Below are 19,899 nucleotides of genomic sequence, written 5' to 3'. Positions count from 1 at the left end.
TGCCTCCATACGCTCCAGTATTTGTTTTTTTTTAGTTTTAAGTCCTCCTGCGCGAGAGCCAACAGCTGTCCGTTGTTTAAGTTTTTCTAGTCTGTAACTGGACAAACATGCACTAAGTCTTTCATGGTGAGATTTGACACTAAACATGTCACTTGTTTTCAGTAGATGTGTCCTGCGCATGCGCAGTAGGAGGAGGAGGTTCGCCGAAATATCCGTTTTAATGTGGACAGAGATATTTTTTAAAACGCCTAGTGTGGACACCTATCGTTTTTACGCAAAACCGGCTTTTTCAGAATTATCTGGTCTAGTGTGGACGTAGCCTTAGTTCTCACCTGAAACACAGACTCTCTTAGTATTAGATATTTTGACCTCTAGGGAAAAATATTAGCTGTCTACTCTGTTTAATGCCTCTCATTACTTTGTCAGGTCCCCCCTCAATCTCCACTGCTCCAGAGAAAACAACCCAAGTTTGCCTAACCCTCAAATTTAGACAGCATGCTGGTGAACTGCTTCTACACCCTTCCTATGAAGGACAACCAGAACTGAATGCAATATTCTAAATGCAGCCTCACCAGAGTTTTGTAAAGCTGCGACATAAATTCCTGACTCTTGAACTCATTGCCTTGACTATTAAAGGCAAACTTGGCATATACCTTCTTAACCAGTCATCTTGAAGAATTTAATATCTGATCTTTCACCTCTCCTTCATTACAGTTTACCCCTTCCATCCGACCCTTCCTGCAAACTATCTCAATCAGCCTGGTATCATTCGGAGAGAATTACAGGAAGCGTGAAACCAGCTTGGGTAAGTTGAATACATTTGTCTGCACCTGGTCTCACAGAATCATGGAGCAGTTACACAGAAACAGGGATGAACCTTTGAGAAACAGGACTCAAGGACACACACACACACACACACACACACACACACACACACACACACACACACACACACACACACGCACACACACACACACACACACACACACACACACACACAATGGTTCCACTGGGCTGCCCAATTCTACACTGGTTCAAGGTATAAGTAAACCAATTAAATTCACACTTGTATTTGAGCTATGCCACTGTTGTGCTTTAGTTTTATTCAATCTTGTAATTACAAAGACTACACACAAACAGGAAGTGTATAAAGAAGTAAAAGAGAAGACTCTAACCTTTGTTAGTCAAGATGTCGAATTCAAGAGTCAGGAAATTATGTTGCAACTTCATAAAACTCTGGTTAGGCCCTATCTGTTGGGGCCTGTGATCTACAGTTTGACGGTGTGTTTCAAGCCAGTTGAGCAATCTGGCGCTTTGCTGTCTCCAAGTAAGCTCCAGAAGGAGAGCAGCCTAGGGGCCAAGAAGCTTAGAGATGGTCACAAGCCCATTATCGACTCTATTTCTTGCTGATTAAAGTGTCATGGTTTTCTTTGATTTGTGGCTGTGTGTGGTGAAAGCAAATCTCAGGGTTGTATACTGCAATCATACTTTGATAATAAATGTACTTTGAATCTGGAGTACTACCCTCATTTCTGATTACCCTTTTACAGGAAGGATGTTCAGGGTTTAGGATGCTGCCTGGATTAGAGGACACGTGCTATAAGGAGAAGTTGAACAGGCTTGCTTTCTCTCGAGGGAAGAGCTGATTGAAGTCTAAAAGATTTTACCAGAGACATAGATAGGGTGGATAGCTGGTATCTTTTTCCCAGTGTTGAAATGTCTAAAGCTAGAGGGTATTCATTTAAAGTGAGTGGAAGTAAGTTCAAAGGAGATGTGCAGGGTGAGTATTTTTTATACAGAGAGTGGTGGGTATCAGGAATACACTGCCAGAGGTGGTGATGGAGGAAAATACCGTCTGGTATGGGGGAGTGGGGGCTACTACACAACATTGATGTCAGCTCCACCATGGGTACTAGCCTCCGTAGTATCGAAGACATCTTCAAGGAGCGGTGCCTTAGGAAGGTGACATCCATCATTAAGGATCCCCATCACCCAGGACACTTACCATCGGGAAGGAGGTACAAAAGCCTAAAGGCACATGCTCAGCAATTCAGGGACAACGTTTTCCCCTCTGCCAGCCAATTTCTAAATGAACATTGAACCTATGAACACTACATCACTACTTTTGTTTTGGACTACCCGTACTTATTTTAACTTAACTATTTAAATGCTTTTATTTATATACACATAATGTAACTCAGTATATTTCTCTATATTTATCTATCATGTATTTCATTGTACTGCTGCAATAAAGTTAATAAATTTCACAACATGTGCCAATGATATTGAACCTGATTCTGATTCTGAAATACAATAAGGATGTATAAAGGGCTTCTAAATAGGCATGTGAATGTGCAGGAAATGGAGAGATATAGACGTTGTGTAGGTGGAAGGAATCAGTTTACTTAAGCACTTAATTGTGAGTTTAATTAGTTCAGCACAATATAATATATCAAAGGGCCTGTTCATGTTCTGTACTGTTGTGTGTTCAAAATGCTGGCTCTTTGCACAATCAACCACTCCTCAGAACGGATGATGCTGAGTTCTGGTTTCCCCAACTCCAAGTCTCTGCTAGACCAGGTTCTCACACATATCCAGGGTTTGGTAATGAGTTGGGTCCTGTTTCCAAGTCACATTTCCAACCTGAATTTCCTGCAATAAAAGCTGAATATGTCAGAAACACTCAAAAGGTAAAGTCAAGTTTATTGTCAGACGCACAGCACCCCAGACACATAGCACCAAAAACACAATATTCACAAGAAAAAAAAATAAATCAAACATGAATTATGCATTGTTTTTACAAGAAAGAACATACAGACCATTGTGGTTACAGTTTTGCTGTACTGAGGTTGTTATTTGGGTTGTGGAGGTTGTTTCAAGAACTGATATACAGAATTAGAATCAGGTTTATTATCACTGACCTATTATGAAATTTGTTGTTTTGTTGCAACAGTACAATGCAAGACATAAAAAATCATTATAAGTTACAAAATAAATAAAAATTGCAAAAAACAAATAATGAGATCATGTTCATGGGTTCATGGACCGTACAAAAATCGGATGGTGGAGGGGAAGATGCTGTTGTTGAAACATTGAGTGTGGGTGTTCAGGTTCTTGTACCTCCTGGCTCAGGGTCTTTATCTGAATGCCAGCTTTCTGAGGCATCGCATCTTAAAGATGTCCTTGATGGTTGAATGGAAGTAGCTGTTTCTGAACATGCTGCTGAGGGAAGAGAACCAGATTTAACATTTCAGATCGAAGACCCTTTGTCAGAACTGGGAAGGAAATAAAATAAGGTGTTAAGGCTGCAGGTTGGGTGGGGTAAGGGGGATGTCTTTAATGGGGCAAAATCATGTTGACCATGGGGCTGAGCTATAAACAAGATTATCTAGTCAACAACTGAATGAACATAAGTCCGTAAAAAAAAAATAGAAGCTGAAGTTGGCCATCTGTCCTGTCGAGCCTGCTCCACCATTCAGTAAGATCATGGCTGATCTTGTTGTGGACTCAGTTCCATCTACCTGACTTTTCCCCAGATCCCTTCATTCCCTTAAAAAAAAAAATCTGACTGTGGCTTAAATATATTTTCTGGGCAGAGAATTCCACAAATTCTTAGGAAAAACATTTTTTCATCTCCATTGTAAATCTATTTCCCTGAACCATCGTGAACTCCCACATCCGCTGATGATTTGATGACTTCAGTCTCTGAAGCTGACATGTAGGCTGCCTTCAGAAGGGTGAACCCACAAAAAGCATCCAGAGCAGATGGGGTACCAGGCCAACTGCTAAAGACCTTTGTTGATCAAATGGCTGGTGTGTTCACTGAGATATTTAACCTCTTTCTTTGGTGGTATGTGCTTCAAGCAGGCTTCAATTATACCGGTGTCCAAGAAGCTCATGGTAAACTACCTCAATGACTGTTACCCAGTATCACTTACTTTCACAGTAATGAATTTTTTTGAGAGATTGGTGATGAACCATTTTAGCTCCTGCTGAGAGGTGACTTGAATCAGCTCCAATTTGCCTACCAGAGCAACAGGTCCACAGCGGATACCATCTCATTGGCTCTTCACTCAACCCTGGAACATCGAGACAGCAAAGATATGTACATCAGGATGCTCTTTATCAACTACAACTCAGCATTCAATACCATCATCCCTGCAAAACTAATAATAAGCTCCAAGACCTTGGTCTCAATACCACCTTGTGCAATTGGATCCTGAATTTTCTCACTGGTAGACCCCAGTTAGTTCAGTTTGGCAACACGATCACCATCAGCACAGTGCACCACAAGGCTGCATGCTTAACCCCCTGCTCTACTCACTTTACATTTATGACTGTGTAGCTAATCACAGCTCCAATGCCATATTCAAGTTTGCTGACACACCACTTTCATGGGCCAAATCATAGGTGGTGATGAATCAGCTTATATGAGGGAGACTGAAAATCTGGCTGAGTGGTATCATAACGACCTCTCGTTCAGTTGTCAGCAAGACCAAGGAACTGATTATAGAAAAAGAGAGCAAAACCAGAGGTCCATAAGCCACTTTTCATTGGAGGATAAGAGGTGGTGAGGGTAAATAACTTTAAATTCATAAACTTTACTATTTTAGAGGACCTGTGCTGGGCCTAGCACATAAGAGCAGTTACAAAGAAAGCACAGCAGTGCCTCTACTTTCTTAGGAGTTTGCAGAGATTCAGCATGACATCTAAGATTTTAACAAACTTCTATAGATGTGTGGTGGAGGGTATATTGACTGGCTGCATCACAGCTGGTATGGAAACACCAATGCCTGTGAATGGAAAAACTACAAAAAGTAGTGAATTTGTCCCTGACCATCACGGGTTAAGCACTCCCCACCATTGAGCACATCCCCATGAAACGCAGTCATAGGAAAGCAGCATTCATCATCGGGGATCCCCACCACGCTTGTCATGCTCTCTTCTCACTGCTGCCATCAGGAAGAAGGTCCAAGAGCCTCAGGACTCTCACCACCAGGTTCAGGAAGTTACTACCCCTCAACCATCAGGCTCTTGAACAAAAGGGAATAACTTTATTCAACTTCATTTACCAATCATTGATAAGGACTCACTTTCATCTCATGTTCTTGTTATTTATTGCTATTTATTTATATTTGCATTTCAATGGGTTGTTTGTTATCTTCTGCACTTTATCACACATTTACTAAGAGCGCGCGCGCACGCACGCGCACACACACACACACACACACACACACACACTCACACTCACACTCACACTCACACTCACACTCAGTCAGGATGGTTCCTTGGACTCTGGAGCTGGAAGGCGGTAGCTCTACTTGCTGAGCCACTGGGCTGCCCAAATTCTACACCCATTCAAAGTATGAGTAAACCAATCAAATTCACACTTGTATTTGAGCTATGCCACTGTTGTGCTTTAGTTTTATTCAATCTCGTAATTACAAAGACTACATACAAACAGAAAGTGTATAAAGAAGAAAAAGAGAAGGCTCTCTCTCACTTGCCTTCGTTGGTTGAGATGTTGAATTCAAGAGTCAGGAAATTATGTTGTAACTTCATAGAACTCTGGTTAGGCCCTATCTGTTGGGGCCTGGGATCTACAGTTTGATGGTGTGAGTGATGGTCAACTCAACTGGTCAAGCCAGTTGAGCAATCTGGCACTTTGCTGTCTCCAAGTAAGCTCCAGAAGGAGAGCAGCCTAGGGGCCAAGAAGCTTAGAGATGGTCGCAAGCCCATTATCGACTCTATTTCTTGCTGATTAAAGTGTCATGGTTTGCTTTGATTTGTGGCTGTGTGTGGTGAAAGTAAATCTCAGGGTTATAAACTGCAATCATACTTTGATAATAAATGTACTTTGAATCTGGAGTATTACCCTTATTTCTGATTACCCTTTTACAGGAAGGATGTTCAGGGTTTAGGATGCTGCCTGGATTAGAGGACATGTGCTATAAGGAGAAGTTGAACAAGCTTGTTTTCTCTTGAGGGAAGAGCTGATTGAAGTTTAAAAGATTTTACCAGAGACATAGATAGGGTGGATAGCTGGTATCTTTTTCCCAGTGTTGAAATGTCTAAAACTAGAGGGTATTCATTTAAAGTGAGTGGAAGTAAGTTCAAAGGAGATGTGCAGGGTGAGTATTTTTTATACAGAGAGTGGTGGGTATCAGGAATACACTGCCAGAGGTGGTGATGGAGGAAAATACCATCTGGTATGGGGGGGTGGGGGCTACTACACAAGACTGAAGTCAGCTCCACCATGGGTACTAGCCTCCGTAGTATCGAAGACATCTTCAAGGAGCAGTGCCTTAGGAAGGTGACATCCATCATTAAGGATCCCCATCACCCAGGACACTTACCATCGGGAAGGAGGTACAAAAGCCTAAAGGCACATGCTCAGCAATTCAGGGACAACGTTTTCCCCTCTGCCAGCCAATTTCTAAATGAACATTGAACCTATGAACACTACATCACTACTTTTGTTTTGCACTTTCATCTCATGTTCTTGTTATTTATTGCGATTTATTTATATTTGCATTTCAATGGTTTGTTTGTTATCTTCTGCACTTTAGCACCCTTGTTGGGTGGTCTTTCTTTGATTCTGTTATAGTTACTATAGTATAGATTTGTTGAGTACATAGAACATAGAAATTTACACAATGTTATAAGCCCATTGGCCCACAATGTTGTGCTGACCATGTAACCTACTCTAGAAACTGTCTAGAATTACCCTACCACATAGCCTTCTATTTTTCTAAGCTCCATATACCTATCTAAGAGTCACTTAAAAGTCACTATTGTATCTGCCTCCACCACTGTCACCAGAAGTGCATTCCACACACCCACCACTCTCTGTGTGAAAAACGTACCCCTGACATCCTCTCTATACCTACTTCCAAGCACCTTAAAACTTTGCCTCCTCATGTTAGCCACAAGGAAATGAATCTCAGAGCTGTACATGGTGACACATATATACTTTGATAATAAATTTACTTTCAACCTTAGTAAAGTAAGCTGAGTCCCAATTCATCCTGTTGTTTAGTGAACGAGAAAAGCAGTTATTTTGGCTTTAGTGTCTTTTATTTAACACCTTATCCTGATGAATCAATCCTGAAGATTAATTTGATCATCCTGTTCAAAGAAAACATCATTAAATTGGAAAGAGAGCAAAGAAGATATACAAGGATGTTCAAAGTAAATTTGAACTAAGACCACACCAACATGAGTGTTCAACCAGTGTGCAAAAGACTACAAACTGTGCAAATACAAAAAGAAAGAAATAGCAATGGTAAATAAGTAAGCAATAAATATGAAGGACATGAGATGAAGAGTCCTTGAAAGTGAGTCCATAGGTTGTGGGAACATTTTACTGATGGGGCAAGTGTAACTGAGTGAAGTTATCCCCCTTTGGTTCAAGAGCCTGATGGTCAAGAGATAATAACTCTTCCTGAACCTGTTGGTGTGAATCCTGAGGCTCATGGACAGTTCATTAGCCATTAGTTGCAGGCCACAGCCTTAGTTGAGTGCAGAGATGAGCAAACCTCATGACCAGTAAGCAGAACTAATTCTATTTCTCAGTATTTAGCCTATATTCCTCTGAACATTTGTCATCCAAATATTGTAAATACCGTTTTGTGTAAAAGGAAGTTGCTAGGATTCTTATGAAATCTTTCTCCTCTAACCTTAAAGCAAAGTCCACTAGTTTTCAATTCCCCAACTGTGGTAAAAGTAAAAAGACAGCTCACCGTATCTGTGCCCCTTCATGGTTTTGTATGCCTCATGACTACTGTCAAGGATGAGCTACAGGAGCCTGAAGACCTGCACTCAATGATTCAGATCAGCTTCTTTCCCCTCCACCATCAGATTTCTGAACAACTCATGAACACTACCATGAGATTCCTTTTCTGCATGATTTATTTAGTTTGTCATTTATGGTAATTTTATGTCTTCGTGCTGTGCTGTGCTGCTGCAAAAAATAGTATCAGTCCAAAAATTGACTGTTCATCTCCCTCCATTGATGCTGCTTGACCTGCTGAGTTCCTCCAGCATTTTTGTGTGTTGCCCTGAATCAGTGCATGTGGGTCTTCAGGCTCCTGTACCTCCTCCCCAATGGTAGTAATGGGAAGAGTTCAGACGGTGAGGGTCCTTGGTGATGGACGCCACTTTCTTGAAACACCAGTACAAGGGGTTGGACAAACTTGGGTGCTTTTAATAGAGCAACGGAGGCTGAGAAGAACCTGATAGAAGTTTAAGAAGTGATGAGAGATGGTATCATTTTCCCTGGGTTGAAATGTGTAATGCTAGGGGGCTTGCATTTAAGGTGACAATGGTGGGTGCCAGGAATGTGCTGTGGAAGGAAAGGTACATGGTCGAGCAGGAAACGGAGAGATATGGACATTGTGCAGATAAAAAGGATTAGGTATCATTAGAATCTGAATCAGGTGTATTATCACTGACCCACAATGTACACTTTGTTTTTTGTGGCAGCAGTACAGTGCAAGAGATTAAATAGTACGAAAGAGGAATAGTAGGGTGGTGTTATGGATTCATGGATAGTTCAGTAATCTGATGGCAGAGGGGAAGAAGCTGCTTCTAAACATTGAGTGTGGTTAGTACCTTCTCCCTGATGGTAGTAACAAGAAGAGGGCATTTCCCAGATGGAGAAGTCCTTAGTGATGGATGGTGCCTTTTTGACACATTGCATTTTGAAGATGCCCTCAGGGGTGGGAAGGGTTGTGCCTGTGAGGGAGCTGGCTGAGTCCACAACCCTCTGCAACCTCTTGTGCTTCTGTGCATTGGAGCCTCCATATGGGTGGTATTGCAACCAATCAGAATGCGCTTTGTTGTACATCTGTAGGAATTTGCTAGAGTTGGTACACAATCGTGGGCTGAAGACCTGTTTGTGTGCTGTGCTGTACTGTATACAGTATTCTAAAAGATATTCTATCCGTACCCAATCCGACCCTTGGTTCATGTTGATTGTTCTGCTTAGTGAAGTATAGGGAAACGAAGCTGATCTGCACACACCCTGTAATGTTAACAATATCCTCATTTTGACAGTGTTTGTCCACTGACATGACTTGCCCTGTTCCTGAAGGCTTTACAGGGGTAAAACACACCAGATTATTGTTTAGAGAATGTTTATCTCCAAGTAATCACACAATGATCTCCCTGTATGAAATCTGTTGACCGTGTTAATGCACTATCTATAATGCATTTAATTAATGCATTAATCCACACAATACCTCCTCTGTGGCACGGATGGGGGAGGAGAAACTACAGCTTGCTGTTTGTAAATTGGATCCTGCCAGTGATATTCACAACATCCTTAAACCACATCACGTACAGGTAATGGTACGATGCATTACCGACATTGTAGACTCAGTACTGAAACAGGCCCAACAGCCTGACCGTTACATGCCAACCAGGATGCCTCTGTGAGCTAGTTTCATTTTCCTACATCTTACCCATGTTCCTCTAAATTTCCGTTCAATGTGCCTATCCAAATGTCTTTTAAACATTGCAATTATATCTGCCTCTATTGCTTTCTCTGACAGCTTGTTCCATATACTCAGCCCTTCAGTGTGAAAACCTTATCCCTGTGATCCACTTTAAATTTTCCCCTCTCATCTTAAATTTGTGCCCTCTAACCCAAAGTAAAGTTTATTGCCAGACATACAAGTACATGTGTTGTACATTCATTGTCAATTGTAACATTTTAGAGAAGTTCAGATAGATACATGGGTGAGAGGGGTATGGAGGACTATGGGCTGGTGCAGGCAGGTGGGACTAGAACTAGATGGGCCAAAGGGCCTGTTTCTGTACTGTAGTACTCTGACTCTTATGTATGCACAAAGGCAATGAAAAACTTGCTTGCAGCAGCATCTCAGCTGCATAGCATGATATACGCAGCATTTGGAGTATGAATTGGACATAAATTATACTCATTTTTACAAAAAAAACACAATTGAAACAAAAAAAAAGACAGTGATCAGATTAATGCAAAGTGATCTGAGTGGTCCTAGTGTTGCTACACTGAGGCAGTGATCAGGGTTGTGTCATTTGCTTCAAGAACCGATTGGTTGAAGTGAAATAGCTGTTCTCGGTGGTGTGGGACTTCAGGCTTCTGTACCTCCTGCCCAGTGGGAGCTGCAGGAAGATGTTATGGTCAAGAATGCAGGGATCTTTGATGATGGACGTTTCCTTCATGAGGCAGCATCTCCTACCCCTTCGTAATCTCAGATAATCTTCTATACTGCTTACTATACCACCAATTTTCATATCATCCTCAATGTATACTTTACATTTAATGTTTAAAATCTTGCAGCTTATGTAATATTATATTATGGATAAGCTTACCACTAGTGATAATTGAACAGAGTATGCATTTGTTATATATCCAATGACATTTTCTATTATTTATTAAATAGTTCCAGTCCGCCATCTCCACTTGCTCTGTTCCCAAAGGACCTAGATGGTAAAGTGTACGGTATTATCACTTAGAGAACAGATTTGGTGGCGAAATGCCAGGGTAAATATCTCAAAGTAATTGCGTACTGATTTCCCTTAATTTTCACTTCTTTCCCCCCCAGCATCAATTCACTTCACAATCTACCTCATTATGATCTTACACTTTATTGTTTACCTGCACTGCACTTTCTCTGTAGCTGTTACACTTTATTCTCCATTGTTATTGTTTTACCTTGTTCTGCCTCAATGCACTGTGAAGTGATTTGATCTGTATGAACAGTATGCAAAACAAGCTTTTCACTATATCTTGATCGACGTAACAATAGTAAACCAACACCAATAAATCTACAATGCTAGCCGTGTATAATGGAGTCAGTTGTTGCGTTAAAACACATGGCGTCTCCTCTTTGGCTCAGATGGGGTGAGCAGAAACAGCTGCTTATTTTTCTCTGTTGGTGATACTCCCACCATCACATCCTTAAACCACAGAGCCAACATATACCCGTATGTGTGGAACAATACGTATGCCCTAATATCCTTTAATCTGCACTTTGCTACTTTTTTTTGTAAAACAAAGGAATCATACCTATGATTGATACAACCTTCCTGCTCTATAATTGTCTATGTATTCTTTATAATGTTCTGCAAGTTCACCCAGCTGGCCCAGTTATTGGTCCAATATTATTGATAAACTGTGGGAGTTACTGAGCATTTTTGAATGCTTTGTAGGTATTCATACTGTGGAAAGTAGTGTCCTGAGGTAAATTCTCAGAGAATATGGTGTAAGAGGTAAATTGTGAGGGTTAAGTTCTAAAATCAAATAAATGTTACCAAACGATTCAGCATCGTAAAATGTGTCAGAGAAAACCCTTTGGAACTAGTGACTGCAGAGATTTATTGTAGGAAGTGGCAATGGGGTGGCATTATGCAGACTGCATTGGCAACACAGGTGGAACCAGTTTGGAAGTTTTGTGGAGATGAAAAGAGATGTTAACGGATCAGGCAATAGCTGTGGAGTGAAATTTTGACAGTCGACAGTCAACTTATCTCAGTCTCTCTCGTGCCACTGATTCATCTCCTTTATCTCCAACCTCTGAACATTTCCACTACACATAATTGTTGAAACATAACCCTGCCACAATCACATGCTGTCCTCCAGCAGACCCCGCGCTTCCCCTTCCCATCCTGCCTGAAGTTTTCAGGCCCTGTGTGTGTGTGTAGGTGTAGCTGTGTAGAATTTGCACTATCTCTCTGCGATTTCCATGAGTTTTCCCCATCATGTGCTCCAGTTTCCTCTCACATCCTAAGGACATGTGGGGTGGTGGGTGGGTGGGTGAGGGATTGAATCTGAAGGGAATTGATGGGAATATGTGGAGAATAAAGTGTGATTAGTATAAATGGATGGTTGGTATCCCAAATTCAATGGGCAGAAGGGCCTTTTTGTCTCCTGGTATTTCTCAGTGTCTCTGAGAAATGAGCTTTCCTCTGTGTTTTATCACCGCTCAGTGGGACAGTGTGAGCTGTATGCAGTACCTGACGTGTGTAATATGTTCTGTGGGAGTGTTTGATGAGAGAGTGTATGTGGAGGAAGCTTTGTGCAATCCTGACCCATGTTGTACCTACTCCCTGAGTGTTTGATGGGACAGAGATTGGCAGGGTTTGGCAGGAGGATGTTTACATAATCCCCAGCCTGTATTGAATTGAATTGACTTTATTTCTTACATCCTTCACGTACGTGAGAAGTAATAAATCTTTACGTTACATCTCCATCTGAATGTGCAAATTATGGTTATTTGTAATAAGTAATATATACAGTAAAAGTATATACAACAGAACAGTCAATATAGCTTAGAAATACAATTGTGTCAACATGAATTAATCAATCTGTAGCTTCTGTGATAGAGTTGATCTGTGGAATAAGACGGTGTATAGAGGCAGCTTTATAGAGTACCAGACCTGTGTTGGAGTGTTCAAACCGATCCGAACTCCATACCAACACTTGCCTCAGTAGAGGCTAAAACATTGAGCAGGAGTCTCAATACCATTCTGGAGTGATATCTTTAGTAGTAAGAGAGGGAAAGTGCATTAGGCAACACTAAGTAATGTTTTGTTTCTCTTTTAATATAATGCCTTCGCCAAAGGAAGCAGGTAGCTTACCACAGTATGGTGAGTCCATTTATGTTTCTCATACTGAGCTGTTCCTGCGTTAACTTAAATCATATCAGGTGGATGCTTTTGGATGCTTTATTATTTTCCTTTGGAGTCAGATAGATATGCATCAAAGTGGAGTTTAGTGCCAAGTGCAGAGGTACATAGCTGCAATAAAAATCTTACTTGCAGCTGTATCACAGCCATGGCATAAAGCATCAGATACCAAAATTCACAAGAAAATCATAGATGAAACATCTATTATACAGAATTAGAACAAAAAAAGTCAATTTTAATGCAAAAGTGCTCATGCCAAGTTGTAGTGGTTATTTATTTATAGAGTTACAGCACGGAATAGGCCTTCAAGCCGTGCTGCCCAGCATTCTCTCAATTTAATCCTAGCCTAATCACGAGACAATTTACCATGGCCAGTTAACCTACCATACTGTATGTCTTTGTACTGTGGGAGGAAACCCACGCAGTCACAAGCGTACAAGCACCTGGTAGAGTGGGACTTCAGGCTTCTGTACCTCCTGCCCAAAGTGAGCTGTGAGAAGAAGGCATTGCCCAGATGGCGGGGATCTTTGACGATGGATGTTGAATTCTGAAAGCAGCATCTCCTGTAGATACCACCAGTGGTGTGGAAAGACGTGCTCGGGGTGTATTGGGATGAGTCCACTTCTGTCTACAGTTTCTTGCATTCCTGCACATTCAAGTTTCCGTACCAGACCATAATGCAACGAGTCAGGACACTTCCAACAGCGCATATGTAGAAATTTGTTGGAGTGTTCGGTGACAAGCTGAGCCTCCTTAACCTCCTTAGATAATATTGTCAACAGCATGCCTTTCGTGTATGCTCTCCTTAGTAACTAACTCTATTAATGGCACCAGGCCTAACATTAGATGGGCAGATGAGCGGTCATAGAATCTTAGACAGGCAGCGTAGAAACAGGCCGTTCAGCTCACATTGTACATACTGACTAGTGCACATCCATCAATATTAATCCCATCTCCCAGTACATGGTCCATAGCCTAAAATACCATTTGTACTTGTCTTCAGTGCGGTCCTTGACTTTGCTATCACTGCTCTCTCTGGCTGTGTGTTCCAGGGACCCACCACTCTCTGGATCGGAATCAGAATCAGGTTTAATAACTCTGGCAGATGTCATGAAGTTTGTTGTATTATGGCAGCAGCAAAGAACAACACATAATAAAAATACATAAGTTACAGTAAAATATCTACATAATGTCAAAATAAATAAGCAGTGCAAAAAGGGAGCAAAAATAGTGCAGTAATGTACGAGTTCATTGTCCATTCAAAAATGTGATGGTGGATGGGAATAAGCTATTACTAAAGTGTCAAGCGTATGTCTTCAGGCCCCTGTAATTCCTCCTTGATAGTAACAATGAAGAGAGGGCATGTCCTGTGGATGGGAGTCCTTAATGATGGATGCTGCCTTTTTAAGGCATCACCTTTCAAATATGTCCTTGATGCTGGGGAGGCTAGTGCCAATGATGGAGCTGCCTGAGTTTGCAACTTTCTTCAGCTTTTTCTGACACTTTGCATTGGCCCCTCCATAGCGGTGATACCCTATTCATACCCCTCATAATTTTATACACCTCCATCATATCCCCTCTTAATCTCCTCCACTCCAGAGAGAACAGACTCAGCTTCTCCTGTCTCTCTTAGAAACTGAAATGCTCCATCCCAGGCAATGTCCTAGTAATCTTCTTCTGCACCCTCTCCAGCACTTGCGTATGCTCCCTATAATGTGGAGACCAGTTTTCAGAAACAGTAGAGTGCTATGTAACAATTCTCATTCCAACCTGGATGAACATCGTTTAAGGAACAACTAGCACCTGATAAGTCCTGCTCCAATCTTCTTTTTCTCGATAACTTGGGGTGCAGATTATTGTTTCTGGAGATTCGTCTGTCTTAAGTGCGTACCATTACTTTATCTTCTATACTTCTCAGTGCCTCGAGAAAGCACCCAGCGTAATCAAAGACCCCACACACCCCGGGCATTCTCTCTTCGCCTCCCCTCTCCTATCAGGCAGAAGATACAAAAGCCTGAAAACATGTATCAGCAGGCTCAAGGACAACTTCTACCCCACTGTTTTAAGATGATTCAATAATAATTATGGACTCTTGACCTCCCAATCTATCTTATGGCCTTTGCACCTTATTGTCTAATTAACCATTTACCAATATATTTTATGACCTTCCAGTTGAGACATTTAATTTGATTAAGCCAGTGGGACATGAACTATTCTTCCTGTGAAATTTTTCACAGTATTTATTTAGTAAGTGTGGGTTATTCTTACTGTGCGAGGTAGTAGAGGCATCTCAATATATTTATATAAATATTTTACAAGCTCAAAGTTGAGTTTAGGAGCGTGGGTGTCTGGAGTGTAAGATAGAGGCATTTAAGAACCTCTTTAATAGGCACATGGGTGTGCAGAGAATGGAAGGATATGAACAAGTATGTCTGTGCACAAGTGCAATGAAAAATTTGCAGCAGCGTCACAGGCACATAACATATAAAGAGCATTCACAAGAAAAATATACATTAAACATAAATTATACACATTTTTTTCAAGAAAGGACATAATTAAAACAAAAAAATTGTAGTCCACTCTGTGCAAAGTGATCAAAAGGGTTATAGTGTTGTTAAACTGTAGTGATTAAAGTTATGCTGATTGGTTTACAAACCAAATGGCTGAAGGGAAGTAGCTGTCCTTGAACCTGGTGATGTAGGACTTCAGGCTTCTGTATCTCCTGCCCGATAATAGCTGTGAAACGATGGCATTTGACTGCCCTCACATTTTATCCTGAGATAGATTTGTTTTATTTTATTACACTTTGGGAGGTCAAATGTAAAGGGATGTACTGTATTGATTTACAGTGTTGATGAACAGAGGGATTTCAGGATCCAAGTCCACAAATCCCTGAAAGTGGTAAAGGTGGTGTGTGGCATGCTTGCCTTTATTAGTCAAGGTGCTGATTTCAAGAATCTGAAAATTATGTTGCAGCAGCTTTATACAACTTCGGTTAATATTGCATTGAGTTCTGGTTGATACTGATTGCCTTGTTACAGGAACAATGTGGAGGCTTTGGAGAGGGTGCAGAAGAGGTTCACCAGGATGGTGCCTGGATTCGATGGCAAGGGCATAAGATGAGGTTGGGCAAACTAGAGTTATTATCTCTGGAGAAGCAAAGGTTGAAGCGGGACCTGATAGAAATCTGTAAGGTTGTGAAGGCAACAGTACAGTAGACAGCCGGGATCTTTCTTCCCAGGGTTGAAATGTCTAGTACTAGAGGGCATGCATTTTAGGTGAGGAGGGTAAGCTCCAAGGAGATGCGTGGGGCAAGTTTTTTTTACAGAGTGTGGTAGGTGCCTGGAATGTGCTGCCAGGAGTGGTGAGAGAGACAGATGTGTTTAAGAGGCTGTTCAAAGACACGTGAATGTGCAGAAAATGAAGGCTTATGGACAATGTCTAGGAAGAAAAGACTAGCTTAGTCAGGCATTTAATTACTAACTTAATAGTTCAACACTACATGGTGGACTGATGGACCCATTCCTGTGCTGTACCATTCTGTGCATCAGCATAGAAGATTTCTTTGTAATCTTCCTACTTTTAATGGTCTGCTTCTCATTTGCACAAAGGAACCTTTGTCTGGAGAGTGCATGATTAGTTCTTGTGCTGTACCAATCACCTGACTAACTCCCACTGTTTCCTGGTGAGTGTTTAACCGCTAACACTGGACTGGATTGTTCACCACACTTGGTCTATGCTTCAAAACTTTGAAGTCTGTCCCACATGTTTAACCCTCTAATCATCCTCTTAAAGTCAAAGTCAAGCTTAATTGTTTTCATACAGTATATAAACAGGCCCTTCAGCCTGACTGACCCATGCTGACTCAGATTCCCATTCAAGCTAGTCCCATTTGCCTGCATTTGGCCTGTATCCCTCTAAACCTTTCCTGTACAAGTACCTTTTAAAAGTTGTTAATGTACCTGCCTCAACCACTTTCTCTGGCAGTTTGTTCCACACGGGGACCACCCTCTGGGTGAAAAAGTGGCCCCTCAGGTTCCCATTACATTTCGCCCCACTCGCCTTAAACCTGTTGCCCCTACTTTTGATTCTCCAACCCTGAGAAAAACACTGTGTGAATTCACCCTATCTATGCCCCTCATGATTATACAGCTCTATAAAATCATCCCTCATTCTTCTATGTTCCAATGAATAAAATCCCAACTTGCCCAACCTGTCTGCTTGACTCACTCCCTCGAGTTCTGGCAACATCCTCGTAAATCTCTTCTGCATTCTTTCCAGTTTAATGACACCTTTTCTGTAACAGAGTGGGTATAGTGAATGGATACTGAATTTCTCTTTTGCTAGTGTTTTTTTCAGTCTTTTTCATATTTTCTCATGATACATAAAGGATGCTATTCAGCCCTCTGCAAATGTTCTTCAGTAGACGTCAAGAGGGACCTGATTGCTGCATATAAAGCTATGAGGGCTGCAGACAGTGTAGACTGCAGGAAAACTTGTATCAGAAGTGAGAACACTGGAGGACACAGATTTAGGGGAAGGGATAAGGGGATCTGAGGGGGATTTTCATCACCCACAGTGGTGAGTAGCTGGAAGAGGCTGCCAGAGAGAGAGCTGGTGGGATGTCAGAGGTCCCAGGGAAAGCTCATGGGGTCACAGTGAGAACATGCAATCTCCCCCCTCCCCCCCCCCCCCCCCCCCCCAAGACACGCACGCCACACATTAACAATGTTGGAGGCCAGGATCAAACCTAGGTATCTGGAACTGAGAACAGCGGCTCTTTCTACTCTGCCATCCCATATACAAGGGAACTTTCAACCAACTCCCAGTTCAGGGGAACACCAGTTTCATCTCATTCCCCTTCACGTCTTCACTGGCAGTGGGCTTGGGGAAGGTAAACCTGAGGTCGCGATAGTATTTGTGGTGGCGTATCCAGTGTGGGTGCGGAGGGGTATTACTTTCTTCCAGGCACTCCCCTGCGTAATGCTTCACTTGGGCCTTTACAGGCATGGCTGCCACTTCCATCTTCACCAGTGGGAAGTACGCCATTGATCCTGAGCTGCGTGGTGCTGAGTTCGAACGGCTCACGCAGAACCTAGACGTGCACTTCTGGAAGGCCTTCTGGAACATCACCGAGACCGAGATCCTTGCGGTAAGTTCCTCCATGTCCATCCTGCTCACCGAGTCTGAGGCAACACTCGTGTAAACTCAGGTCAGTCACACAGCATTGAAGTAGGCCCTTCAGCCCGACCTGTCCAAGCGCACCAAGGTACCCACCTAAGCCCGAGTCTGGTTCCTGTCCATGATCTATTGTGATAGATTCATGCTATAAGAGTACAGGCCCTTCAGTCCAACTAGTGTCCAAGATTTCCATCCAAGATCATCCCTTTTTCCCCATATTCCTCTAAACCTTTCCTTTTCACGCACCCACCAATTGTCTTTTAAATGTTGTAATTGTACCTGCCTCCGCCACATCCTCTGGCAGCTCACTCCATGTAGCCACCACTCTCTGGGTGAAAAATTTGCCCCTCAAGTCCCCATTAAATCTTTTCCCGCTCACCTTAATCCTAGGTTTTAGACTCCATCACCATGGAGAGAAAGACTGTGACCATCCATCTTATCTACGGCCATCATGATTTTATAAACCTCCATATGATAACCTCTCTCCTTCTCTCCATGGAACACAGCCCCAGCCTTTCCTATAACTCAAGCCCTCCAATCCCAGTAACGTAATTGTGAATCTTTTCTGCACCTTTTATAGCTTAATGACATCCTTAACCGCGGTAGCATCGCGGTTAGTTCAACGCTATTACAGCTCAGGGCACCTGGAGTTCAGAGTTCAATTCTAGTGATCTATAAGGAGTTTTTACATTCTCCCGTGTGGGATTCCTCCAGGTATTCTGGTTTCCTCCCACAGTCCAAAGGTGTACCAGTTAATAGGTCATTGTAACTTGTCCTGTGATTAGGTGGGTTGCTGGGTGGTACGGCTCGTTAGGCAGAAAGGGCTTGTTCTGTGCTGTATCTCTAAATAAAATATATCCTACCTATAACTGGATGACCAGAACTGCACACAGCATTCCAAGTGCAGTATCACCAATGTCTTGTAACCTGACATTGCAACTCCTGTACTCACTGCCCCGACCAATGAAAGTCAGCAGGCCAAATACTTTCTTCACTATCCTGTCAGTCTGTGTCTCCACATTCAGGGAACCATGTACCTGGGTCCCTCTGTCCTACACCACTCTGTACACAATAAATTCAGTTGATCTTGTGTTAGGAATTAGACCTGGTATTTGGGCGTGTGGCCTATGTATATAGTGTAGTGTATATCAATTGCTGAATGTATTGCCAGCTACTTATTCTCTATGTTCCTTGTAATTTTCTGCCCAACAGTCATTGGTGACCCTCACGTCCACTACTGTACGCGTGAACAAGATTCTCTCCATCCCACCCAACCACCTTGAGTTGCCTCTACTGGTGGACCCTAACCTGATGGTGACGATTACACCTCCTGTGGCTCACTCTGGACCAGGACCTGTGCAGATGAGGCTCATTTCCTACGAGCTACGAGAAGGACAGGTACTGCATCTTAGGTGCTGATCTGAGCATGTGTGGAGTATCCTGAACAGTTTTGGGCCCCAAGTCTAAGGAAGAATGTGCTGGCATTGGAGAGGGTCCAGAGGAGGTTTATGAATCTGATCCAAGGGAATGAAAGGGTTAATGTGTTGGGACCATTTGATGGCTCAGGGTCTGTACTCACTGGAGTTTAGAAGAATGAGGGGGGATCTCACTGAAATCTATCGAATATTGAAAGGCCTGGACAGAGTGGATGTGGAGAGGATGTTTCCAGTTCTAAGGGAGTTTAGGACTAAGGGGCACAGCCTCAGAATAAAGAGATGTTGCTTTAGAATATAGAAAAAGAGAAATTTCTTTAGCTATAGGGTGGTGAATCTGTGGAGTTTATTGCCATAGATGGCTGTGAAGGCCAAATCATTTGCTATATTTAAAGTAGAGGTTGGTAAGTTCTTAATTAGCAGTTCACCAAAAGTTATAAGAGAAAGCACAAGAGTGGGATTGAGAAGGAAAATTAAATCAGCCAGGAACGAATGACAAAGCAACTCAGCCAGACAAATGGCTTAATTCTGCACCCTTGTCTTATGGTACTTTCTGCTTGTGGACACCTAACCTTGAATGTAAAGCTGGTAAGAAGCAAAAGGAGGCCTGTGG

General features: G+C 42.2%; 1 protein-coding gene across 1 annotated transcript in view; it reads left to right on the top strand.

Moving 5' to 3' along the window:
• Positions 1–19,899, top strand: part of lipeb (lipase, hormone-sensitive b) — a 69,704-nt gene that overhangs the window by 30,113 nt on the left and 19,692 nt on the right. The window contains exons 3-5 of the mRNA XM_073056004.1: positions 715–805; positions 17,679–17,824; positions 19,066–19,251. Of these exons, the coding sequence (XP_072912105.1) occupies positions 715–805; positions 17,679–17,824; positions 19,066–19,251 (423 nt within the window). The remainder of the gene's footprint in view (positions 1–714; positions 806–17,678; positions 17,825–19,065; positions 19,252–19,899) is intronic.

The sequence above is a fragment of the Hemitrygon akajei genome, chromosome 1 (genome assembly GCF_048418815.1).
Source record: "Hemitrygon akajei chromosome 1, sHemAka1.3, whole genome shotgun sequence".
Classification (NCBI taxonomy): Eukaryota; Metazoa; Chordata; class Chondrichthyes; order Myliobatiformes; family Dasyatidae; genus Hemitrygon; species Hemitrygon akajei.
This window is presented reverse-complemented; position numbering and strand designations above follow the sequence as displayed.